Source organism: Salmo salar, chromosome 17, assembly GCF_965601325.2.
Source record: "Salmo salar chromosome 17, fSalSal1, whole genome shotgun sequence".
Taxonomy (NCBI): Eukaryota; Metazoa; Chordata; class Actinopteri; order Salmoniformes; family Salmonidae; genus Salmo; species Salmo salar.
In genome coordinates, this window is record NC_138307.1 from 56,199,091 (window position 1) to 56,211,289 (window position 12,199).

At 44.4% G+C, this 12,199-nt stretch overlaps 1 protein-coding gene across 4 annotated transcripts in view; it reads right to left on the reverse strand.

The window, feature by feature from the left end:
* The window catches only part of LOC106576194 (scm-like with four MBT domains protein 2), a 56,156-nt gene that overhangs the window by 25,352 nt on the left and 18,605 nt on the right, over positions 1 to 12,199 (reverse strand). For 2 of the 4 annotated variants that reach the window (XM_045699839.2, XM_045699837.2), the window contains exon 6: positions 6,091 to 6,111. The exons of the other annotated variants lie outside the window; for them this stretch is intronic. In XM_045699839.2, coding sequence (XP_045555795.1) covers positions 6,091 to 6,111 — 21 coding nt within the window. The remainder of the gene's footprint in view (positions 1 to 6,090; positions 6,112 to 12,199) is intronic. 4 annotated transcript variants of the gene reach the window in all.

Sequence of the window (12,199 nt, forward strand, 5' to 3'; positions counted from 1 at the left end):
AGCAGCACTGTTATCACATGACTAAACTTGTGATACCTTCAAAGCTCCTGACACACACACACACACACACACACACACACACACACACACACACACACACACACACACACACACACACACACACACACACACACACACACACACACACACACACTTTGCTGTGCAAAATGTGAAAAAATTTAAAGCGTAACAATATTTCGCTGGAACCACTACTCTCTGTTTATAATCTATGCATAGTTACTTTAACTCTACCTACATGTACATATTACTTCAATTAGCTCGACTAACCGGTGCCCCCACACATTGACTCTGTACCGGCACCCCCTGTATATAGCCTCACTATTGTTATTTTACTGCTGCTCTTTAACTATTTGTTACTTTTATTTTTTACTTATCTATGTTTTACTTAACACTTATTTTTCTTAAAACTGCATTGTTGGTTAAGGGCTTGTAAGTAAGCATTTTACTGTAAGGTTTACACCTGTTGTATTCGGAGCATGTGACAAATCAAATTTGATTTGATTTGAAACACGACAGGCTGAAGCCCCACCCCTTCACTCAACAGGGAGGCAGCACACGGACAGTTTCTCCACACTGTGACAGTTTCCCTCAGCATGTCACTCAACAGATTGTTCCAAAACAACAACGATGCCGCTTTCCACATTGCTTCTAAATATGAATCCCCATGTCGTTTTCTCTATTATCATAATAGTTTGTGAATCTTGCTCTTTGCAAAATGCCAGTTAGTCTGAAGGAAACTCATCGCTAATGCTACCTTTACTTAAAATGCACTAGCTAGGGCAAAGCAAACACATGCTGAAACATGAGGTGAAGGAGGAGGATAAATGGCACGATAATGGGACTCAGGATCTCGTCACGGTATCTCTGTGCATTCAAATTGCCATAATGCCATCGATAAAATGTCCGTAGCATATGCCTTCCTATACCATAATACTATATACCATAACCCTACCTAACCATGGTTCACTGTGTTCACAAAGTTGACATCAGCAAACCGCTCGCCCAGTTGAAACCAGTGGCCATCGAAGGTGAGCATTTGCCGACTGAAGTAGGTTACGACACCAAACTGCAGTCAGGTCAAGACCCTGGTGAGGACGACGAGCACGCAGATTAGCTTCCCGAGACAGTTTCTGACAGTTTGTGCAGAAATTCTTTGGTTGTGCAAACCCACAGTTTCATCAGCTGTCAGGGTGGCTGGTCTCAGACAATCCCACAGGTGAAGAAGCCGGATGGGGAGGTCCTGGGCTGGTGTGGTTACACGTGGTCTGCGGTTGTGAGACTGGTTGGACGCGCTGCCAATTTCTGCAAAATGACGTTGGAATCGGCTTATAGTAGAGAAATTAACATTAAATTCTCTGGCAACAGCTCTGGTGGAGATTCTTGCAGTCAGCATGCCAATTGTACACTCCCTCAACTTGAGACATCTGTGGCATTGTGTTGTGTGCACATTTAAGAGTGGTGCTTCTAACTTTAAGTTAGGCGCACCAGTGCTACCAATTAAAAATATAAAATGTAGAGCACACACACACACACACACACACACACACACACACACACACACACACACACACACACACACACACACACACAGGTAATTCTGGAGTAGGAATCCTGGTGAATTCTGAGAATGTGTTGTAGAATGTGCCGAGCAGGCAGAGTGTCAGCCGTGTCTAGACAAGCTAAGATCCTAGGTTGAGACACCTGCTGTCTAGTGGAAGACTGTCAGAGAGTTTAATTCTGGTAATACACACTTGTGGAACTGGAAGGTGATATGCACATCCTGAACTTGAGAATACCGGTGCTAGGATAAAAAAAATTATGGGTAATTCTTGAATTGTGGTGGTAAATGCGGTTGCTTGACTTTGGCACAATTTAAAATGGATTTAACATGACAAATACATGTTTTATTTAACAGTTATTTATTAAGAAAACACACTTAGTGGCCACCCCATTCACAAAAATGGTTAGCTCCTACAGACAGTGAGTCAAGTGGATGTGGCTTGCTATATAAAGCAGGCAGACAGGCATCCATTTACTGTTCGATTGAACATTAGAATGGGAATAACTAGTGACCTGAGCGTCATACCACCGACTGAGCGTGGTATGATCATCTGTGCCAGGAGCACCGTGTCACGTCCTGACCATAGAGAGCTCTTATTTTCTATGGTAGAGTAGGTCAGGGCATGACTGGGGGGTTTATTCTAGTTTTATTTTTCTATGTTGTTTGGTTGTAGTTTCTGTTTTTCTATGTTGGGGTTTTTGGATGATCAGAGGCAGCTGGTCATTGTTGTCTCTAATTGGGGATCATATTTAAGTAGTTGTTTTTCCCACCTTTGCTTGTGGGAGATTATTTTGAGTTAGTGCATGTAGCACCTCTTCGTCACGGTTTAATGTTTTGTTTATGGTTTATTGTATGTTTTGCATAGTTTCACATTAAAATTTAAATATGTGGAACGATACCCACGCTGCGCTTTGGTCCGTTCCTATACACAATCGTGACAGAATCTCCCATCACCAGAGGACCAAGCAGCGTGGTCAAGAGGAATGGACCTGGGAGGAAATATTGGATGGGAAAGGACCCTGGAGGCAGGAAGGGGAGTATCGCCGTCCGAAGGAGGAGATAGAGGAAGCGAGAGCAGAACGGCAACGAGACAAGGAATTAGCACGGCAACAACGGAAGCCTGAGAGGTAGCTCCCCCCAAAAATTGTGTGTGTGTGGGGGGGGGGGGGGGGGGGGGGGGCACACGGAGTGGTCGGCGGAGCCGAGGGGTGAACCAGAGCCAGTCAGGGAGTTGAGTGAGGAACTTGACGAAAGATTCCGGAGAGAGGTGTTGGCTTTGAGAGCGCTGCAGAGCGGGCGTGCGTACCGTGAGGAGCGTGTGACCAGTCAGGCACCGTGTTATGCGGTGATGCGCACTATATCTCCAGTGCGCATTCATAGCCCGGTGCGCACTGTGCCTGCGCCCCGCATTTGCCGGGCTAAAGTGTGCATTCAGCCAGGACGGGTTGTGCCGGCTCAGCGCTCCTGGTCTCCAGTATGCCTCCTCGGTTCAGGATATCCTGCGCCAGCTCTACGCACTGTCGTCAGTGCGCATTCACAGCCCAGTTCGTCCTGTGCCAGCTCCCCGCATTTATTCCCAGTTCCCAGTCCAGAGCTTCCGGCGACAGTTCACAGTCCAGAGCTTCCGGCGACGTTTCACAGTCCGGAACCTCCTGAGACGGTCCACAGTCCGGAACCTCCTGAGACGGCCTACAGTCCAGAACCTCCTGAGACGGCCTACAGTCCGGAACCTCCTGAGACGGCCCGCGGCCCGGAGTCTCCTGCGCCGGTCTGCGGTCCGGAGTCTCCAGCGTTGAGAGTCTCCGCAGCATGAGAGGGTTCTTCGTCCCGCACCAGAACTGCCTCCGATGCGGGAGGATCCGCGGAATGAGAAGGTTCTTCGTCCTGCACCAGAACCGCCCCAACCCTCCCTTTTGGTTTCAGGTTTTGCGGCCGGAGTCCGCACCTTTCTGGGGGGGGGGGGGGGTACTGTCACGTCCTGACCATAGAAAGCTTTTATTTTCTATGGTAGAGTAGGTCAGGGCGTGAATGGGGGGGTTTATTCTAGTTTTATTTTTCTATGTTGTTTGGTTTTAGTTTCTGTTTTTCTATGTTGGGGTTTTTGGATGATCCACAATTAGAGGCAGCTGGTCATCGTTGTCTCTAATTGGGGATCATATTTAAGTAGTTGTTTTTCCCACCTTTGTTTGTGGGAGATTATTTTGAGTTAGTGCATGTAGCACCTTTTCGTCACGGTTTGTTGTTTTGTTTATGGTTTATTGTTTTGTTTATGGTTTATTGTATGTCTTGCATAGTTTCACATTATAATAAAATATGTGGAACGATATTCACGCTGCGCCTTGGTCCGTTCCTACACACACTCGTGACACACCGGTTCTAGGCTCTCAGAAACAGCCGGCCTCCTGGGCTTTTCACGCATGACTTTGTCTAAGGAGAATGGTGCGACAAACCAAAAACATCCAGTCAGAGGCAGTCCTGTGGGCATCAGCTCGCTGATGAGAGAGGTCGATGGAGAACGGCAGGAATGGTGCAAGCTAACAGGTGGGCCACAAACAGGCACATAAAGGCATAGTACAACAGTGGTGTGCAGAATGGAACGCACAACTTCTAGATCCTTGTCACGGATGGGCTATTGCAGCAAACCACACTGGGTTCCACTCCTATCAGCTAAAAACAAGAAGCAGCTCCAGTGGGCATGGAATCCCGGTCCATGTTGCGTCATGCTGATGGCAGAGTCAGGATTTGGCGTAAGCAGCATGAGAAAAAGTAAAGATACCTTAATAGAAAATGACTCAAGTAAAAGTGAAAGTCAGTAAAATTCTACTTGAGTAAAAGTCTAAGTATTTGGTTTTAATTATACTTATGTATCAAAAGTAAATCTAATTGCTAAAATATATACTAAGGTTGTCTAATATATATACAAAGTATAAATTATTTCAAATTCCATGTATTAAGCAAACCAGACAGCACCATTTTCTTTTTTTTCTTTTTTCTTTTTTTACAGATAACACTCAGACATCATTTACAAACGAAGCATGTTTAGTGAGTCCGCCAGATAAGAAGCAGTAGGGATGACCAAGGATGTCCTCTTGAATTAGACCATCTTTCCTGTCCTGCTAAGCATTCAAAAGTACTTTTGGGTGTCAGGGAAAATGTATTGAGTAAAAAGTACATCATTTTCTTTAGAAATGTAGTAATGTAAAAGTTGTCAAAAATATAAATAAAGTAAAGTACCGATACTAAAAAAGTAGTAAGTAGTACTTCTTAAGTATTTTTACTTAAGTACTTTACACCACTGACACACACGCACACACGTTGCAAAGTTATATTCTGAACTCTGCCCCCTCCCCAGTTAAATCAGCCTGTAAACAACAATGAGACGGACTACCACAGAATGTGTGTACATAGGTCCTTTATACTGCAACACATCTATTTGTATGCACTGTAGATACTACTGGGGGCTAGCAAATTGGATTGTCCCACTGGTGACGTGTAGAGGTGTAGTGACATGGTTTGGAGATTTAAAGATAGATAGATAGATAAGCCTATTATTTTCAACAATGAACAAAAGTATTAAATATATTGTATAGATGAACAAAAACAAGGAAGGCTATTAAAATACCTTTTTTTTTTTAAACTAGCATAATGTGTGTCCATCTGTTTTATGTCATTGGTGTTACCACCTTGAAAATCATTGATTTCAAGGACCTTGAGCATTCTCTCCAGTGGCAAACTTATCGGGGGACGGGTCTATATATATTTTTTAAGTATTAGCATATCACACCCTGTTAGAATGTCATACATTTGAGGATTCCATTTATAATTTGGTGTATCTAAATACAAAGTGTCACTTGGTGTTAGTCAATTTATATGAAACGAAATAACATGACTAAAATGATTAATCATATCACGGTAAAGTCTTTTTTAAAGTATTGGCAACCTTAGATTTGAGAATTTGTGGACTCCATTTCCTAATTTACCTAAAAGGTATATTTGATGTTACCAAAATGCCATGCCCAAATGCCACTGTAATTCAAGAACCCCCCTAATACAGATAGAAGTGTGCTGGCCTCACTTCTATTATCTATCCCTCCAAAATAATAGGTGGGGGAGAGGTGCAGAAATGGGGAAATACAGAGGGGCATGCAGAAAGATGGGGGGTGGGGGGTATAAGAATCAAACAAACTCCGAGGCAACTTCCTGTAAGCTGACAAGGAGGAGGAAAAGGAAGCACACATGCAATGCTGAGAAGGTTAGTGATATGCAGAATCCTTGGGACGTCCCAACCCTAAACCCTAAACCTAACCCCTACCCTAACCTACCTACCTAACCATAACCAAAACTCTAGCTAACCCTAACCTTAACCCTAACAACTGTTTTAAAAGTCAACTTCAATGGGGTGATGTCAGAGTTGGATGCCCCAAGGATCCCATTTAGACTTTTCCTTGCTGAGAAGAGCCAGCAGGAAGGCAGGCGAGTTAGTCAGGAAGACTGATAGGGCTGCTTACCTTTTCTTAGGTAAACGTTATCTGAGAAACAAAAAGAAATAAAGGTAACTGTAACATAGAAACACGCACGAACGCATACACACACACATACTTTGCTTGGCGTGACGCAAGAGGCTTGATGACAAAAAACTATGAAGCGGAGAATCATTGTTATTTGATCAACTATCGTATCAAGGAGAAAACATAAAGAGGAAAGGTTGTCTAAATGTAACCTAATATTACTTTCCCAGCTTAGTGAAAGACACTACAGCCTTCCACTCCCCACCAGTTCCTGTTCTGCAAATACATTAGGTCTACCAGTCCTATTCACTGAGCCGCATACAGTAGATAGCAAACACACATACACTCACACCAATAGTCTGTCCACCTCTCATGCAAACCCTTATTATAGACAAACCCATAAACGCAAAATCTCTTGAGTCAAATCAAAACGAGAGTGTGTGCGTGCCATGGTGTGTGTCAACTACCCAGTCCCTTGGGGGTCATCTAACCCACTAAACACTCATGGTTATTACAGAGTCCATTTCATTGCCATTCAGTCCCCTCAACCCATCAGCTCTCTGCCAACACGAAGATCCTCTATGTGTCTCTTGTGGCCACTCATGCTCCAGTGTATGTGTTAAAAGGTCAAATAAAACTACATAAAAATCTAGCACATTTTATCCCCCACTGCTGCAGTTTCTATAGGTCTATTATATACTGCTCAAAAAAAATAAAGGGAACACGTAAACAACACATCCTAGATCTGAATGAAAGAAATAATCTTATTAAATACTTTTTTCTTTACATAGTTGAATGTGCTGACAACAAAATCACACAGAAATTATAATTGGAAATCCAATTTATCAACCCATGGAGGTCTGGATTTGGAGTCACACTCAAAATTAAAGTGGAAAACCACACTACAGGCTGATCCAACTTTGATGTAATGTCCTTAAAACAAGTCAAAATTAGGCTCAGTAGTGTGTGTGGCCTCCACGTGCCTGTATGACCTCCCTACAACGCCTGGGCATGCTCCTGATGAGGTGGCAGATGGTCTCCTGACGGATCTCTTCCCAGACCTGGACTAAAGCATCTGCCAACTCCTGGACAGTCTGTGGTGCAACATGGCGTTGGTGGATGGAGCGAGACATGATGTCCCAGATGTGCTCAATTGGATTCAGGTCTGGGGAACGGGCGGGCCAGTCCATAGCATCAATGCCTTCCTCTTGCAGGAACTGCTGACACACTCCAGCCACATGAGGTCTAGCATTGTCTTGCATTAGGAGGAACCCAGAGCCAACCGCACCAGCATATGGTCTCACAAGGGGTCTGAGGATCTCATCTCGGTACCTAATGGCAGTCAGGCTACCTCTGGCGAGCACATGGAGGGCTGTGCGGCCCCCCAAAGAAATGCCACCCCACACCATGACTGACCCACCGCCAAACCGGTCATGCTGGAGGATGTTGCAGACAGCAGAACGTTCTCCACGGCGTCTCCAGACTCTGTCACGTCTGTCACGTGCTCAGTGTGAACCTGCTTTCATCTGTGAAGAGCACAGGGCGCCAGTGGCGAATTTGCCAATCTTGGTGTTCTCTGGCAAATGCCAAACGTCCTGCACAGTGTTGGGCTGTAAGCACAACCCCCACCTGTGGACGTCGGGCCCTCATACCACCCTCATGGAGTCTGTTTCTGACCGTTTGAGCAGACACATGGACATTTGTGGCCTGCTGGAGGTCATTTTGCAGGGCTCTGGCAGTGCTTCTCCTGCTCCTTCTTGCACAAAGGCGGAGGTAGCGGTCCTGCTGCTGGGTTGTTGCCCTCCTACGGCCTCCTCCACGTCTCCTGATGTACTGGCCTGTCTCCTGGTAGCGCCTCCATGCTCTGTACACTACGCTGACAGACACAGCAAACCTTCTTGCCACAGCTCGCATTGATGTGCCATCCTGGATGAGCTGCACTACCTGAGCCACTTGTGTGGGTTGTAGACTCCATCTCATGCTACCACTAGAGTGAAAGCACCGCCAGCATTCAAAAGTGACCAAAACATCAGCCAGGAAGCATAGGAACTGAGAAGTGGTCTGTGGTCCCCACCTGCAGAACCACTCCTTTATTGGGGGTGTCTTGCTAATTGCCTATCATTTTCACCTGTTGTCTATTCCATTTGCACAACAGCATGTGAAATGTATTGTCAATCAGTGTTGCTTCCTAAGTGGACAGTTTGATTTCACAGAAGTGTGATTGACTTGGAGTTACATTGTGTTGTTTAAGTGTTCCCTTTATTTTTTTGAGCAGTGTATATATTTTTACACTGTCCTATTTTTTACCCCACAGTGAGATTTGCCACAAGGTAAAGATTGCGGTGTGAAAAAAAGTCAGGTAGAAGCAAATTCAGCATAAATAAATCAAAACTCTGTTATGGAGGGTGAGTCATGTGGATGAGATGATCTGGTGTGAAAATGCCTTTTCTAGAACGGCCTATGAAAGGAGGATCGGATGCTAAATTATAGATGGGATTTACTTTTGACAAGCTTTGGAAGGGGTGAAACCGAAGGATCAGGGGGTAGAAAGGGAGAACATGAGGTTAGCTAGAGCATTAGAGGTGGAGAAAGGGTGACTTGCTATATTTACCGTAGCTAATATTACATGAGGTTAAATTGAGTGTGTGTGTGTGTGCTCAACAAACTAAACAAGCTAAATAAAGAATCACTTTATGAGCACCCTTCGTGTTCATCCGAGTCCACCTTGAATTAAAGTGGCTAAATGTATTTGGGTGTCAGTTGTGTGTTTCTGGGCAGGTTTGACTAAACAGAGCAGTCAGCTGTAGTGTGTTGGCTGACTAGGCAGAATGAGCTCACACTCTTATTGACTCACATGGGCTGGGCCAGGTCAGGGTAGAGTGTCATAACAGGCTGAGACTGTGTGTGTGTGTGTGTGTGTGTGTGTGTGTGTGTGTGTGTGTGTGTGTGTGTGTGTGTGTGTGTGTGTGTGTGTGTGTGTGTCTTGGGATAGGGTGCACTGTGTCTGTGTGAACAGGTTATATTGGGGACTCTACAAGCTACAGGTGTTGTATTATACTAGGAGATCAGATAAAGTCCAGCTACAGGTGTTGTATAATACTAGGAGGTCAGGTAAAGTCCAGCTCCAGGTGTTGTATTATATTAGGAGGTCAGGTAAAGTCCAGCTACAGGTGTTGTATTATACTAGGAGGTCAGGTAAAGTCCAGCTACAGGTGTTGCATTATACTAGGAGGTCAGGTAAAGTCCAGCTACAGGTGTTGTACTATACTAGGAGGTCAGGTAAAGTCCAGCTAAAGGTGTTGTATTATACTAGGAGGTCAGGTAAAGTCCAGCTAAAGGTGTTGCAATATACTAGGAGGTCAGGTAAAGTCCAGCTACAGGTGTTGTATTATACTAGGAGGTGAGGTAAAGTCCAGCTACGGGTGTTGTATTATATTAGGGGTCAGGTAAAGTCCAGCTACAGGTGTTGTATTATATTAGGGGTCAGGTAAAGTCCAGCTACAGGTGTTGTATTATATTCGGAGGTCAGGTAAAGTCCAGCTACAGGTGTTGTATTATACTAGGAGATCAGGTAAAATCCAGCTACAGGTGTTGTATTATTCTTGGAGGTCAGGTAAAGTCCAGCTACGGGTGTTGTATTATATTAGGAGGTCAGGTAAAGTCCAGCTACAGGTGTTGTATTATATTAGGGGTCAGGTAAAGTCCAGCCACAGGTGTTGTATTATACTAGGAGGTCAGGTAAAGTCCAGCTACGGGTGTTGTATTATATTAGGGGTCAGGTAAAGTCCAGCTACAGGTGTTGTATTATACTAGGAGGTCAGGTAATGTCCAGCTACGGGTGTTGTATTATATTAGGGGTCAGGTAAAGTCCAGCTACAGGTGTTGTATTATACTAGGAGGTCAGGTAAAGTCCAGCTACAGGTGTTGTATTATACTAGGAGGTCAGGTAAAGTCCAGCTACAGGTGTTGTATTATATTAGGGGTCAGGTAAAGTCCAGCTACAGGTGTTGTATTATACTAGGAGGTCAGGTAAAGTCCAGCTACAGGTGTTGTATTATATTAGGAGGTCAGGTAAAGTCCAGCTACAGGTGTTGTATTATACTAGGAGGTCAGGTAAAGTCCAGCTACAGGTGTTGTATTATATTAGGGGCCAGGTAAAGTCCAGCTACAGATGTTGTATTATACTAGGAGGTCAGGTAAAGTCCAGCTACGGGTGTTGTATTATACTAGGAGGTCAGGTAAAGTCCAGCTACAGGTGTTGTATTATACTAGGAGGTCAGGTAAAGTCCAGCTACGGGTGTTGCACTATACTAGGAGGTCAGGTAATGTCCAGCTACAGGTGTTTTATTACACTAGGAGGTCAGGTAAAGTCTAGCTTCAGGTGTTGTATTATACTAGGAGGTCAGGTAAAGTCCAGCTACAGGTCTTGTATTATTCTTGGAGGTCATGCAAAGTCCAGCTACAGGTGTTGTATTATATTAAGGGTCAGGTAAAGTCCAGCTACAGGTGTTGTATTATTCTTGGAGGTCAGGTAAAGTCAAGCTACAGGCATTTTATTATACTAGGAGGTCAGGTAAAGTCCAGCTACAGGTGTTGTATTATACTAGGAGGTCAGGTAAAGTCCAGCTACAGGTGTTGCATTATACTAGGAGGTCAGGTAAAGTCCAGCTACAGGTGTTCTATTGTATTCGGAGGTCAGGTAAAGTCCAGCTACGGGTGTTGTATTATACTAGAGGTCAGGTAAAGTCCAGCTACGGGTGTTGTATTATACTAGGAGGTCAGGTAAAGTCCAGCTACGGGTGTTGTATTATACTAGAGGTCAGGTAAAGTCCAGCTACGGGTGTTGTATTATACTAGGAGGTCAGGTAAAGTCCAGCTACAGGTGATGTATTATACTAGGTCAGGTAAAGTCCAGCTACAGGTGTTGTATTGTATTCGGAGGTCAGGTAAAGTCCAGCTACGGGTGTTGTATTATACTAGGAGGTCAGGTAAAGTCCAGCTACGGGTGTTGTATTATACTAGGAGGTCAGGTAAAGTCCAGCTACAGATGATGTATTATACTAGGTCAGGTAAAGTCCAGCTACACGTCTTGTATTATTCTTGGAGGTCAGGCAAAGTCCAGCTACGGGTGTTGTATTATATTCGGAGGTCAGGTAAAGTCCAGCTACGGGTGTTGTATTATATTAAGGGTCAGGTAAAGTCCAGATACAGGTGTTGTATTATACTAGGAGGTCAGGTAAAGTCCAGCTACAGGTGTTGTATTATAATAGGAGGTCAGGTAAAGTCCAGCTACAGGTGTTGTATTATATTAGGGGTCAGGTAAAGTCCAGCTACAGGTGTTGTATTATACTAGGAGGTCAGGTAAAGTCCAGCTACGGGTGTTGTATTATACTAGGAGGTCAGGTAAAGTCCAGCTACAGGTGTTGTATTATACTAGGAGGTCAGGTAAAGTCCAGCTACGGGTGTTGCACTATTCTAGGTGGTCAGGTAATGTCCAGCTACAGGTGTTGTATTACACTAGGAGGTCAGGTAAAGTCAAGCTTCAGGTGTTGTATTATACTAGGAGGTCAGGTAAAGTCCAGCTACGGGTGTTGCACTATACTAGGAGGTCAGGTAATGTCCAGCTACAGGTGTTGTATTACACTAGGAGGTCAGGTAAAGTCAAGCTTCAGGTGTTGTATTATACTAGGAGGTCAGGTAAAGTCCAGCTACAGGTGTTGTATTATATTAGGGGCCAGGTAAAGTCCAGCTACAGGTGTTGTATTATACTAGGAGGTCAGGTAAAGTCCAGCTACGGGTGTTGTATTATACTAGGAGGTCAGGTAAAGTCCAGCTACAGGTGTTGTATTATACTAGGAGGTCAGGTAAAGTCCAGCTACGGGTGTTGCACTATACTAGGAGGTCAGGTAATGTCCAGCTACAGGTGTTGTATTATTCTTGGAGGTCAGGTAAAGTCAAGCTACAGGCATTTTATTATACTAGGAGGTCAGGTAAAGTCCAGCTACAGGTGTTGTATTATACTAGGAGGTCAGGTAAAGTCCCGCTACAGGTGTTGCATTATACTAGGAGGTCAGGTAAAGTCCAGCTACAGGTGTTCTATTGTATTCGG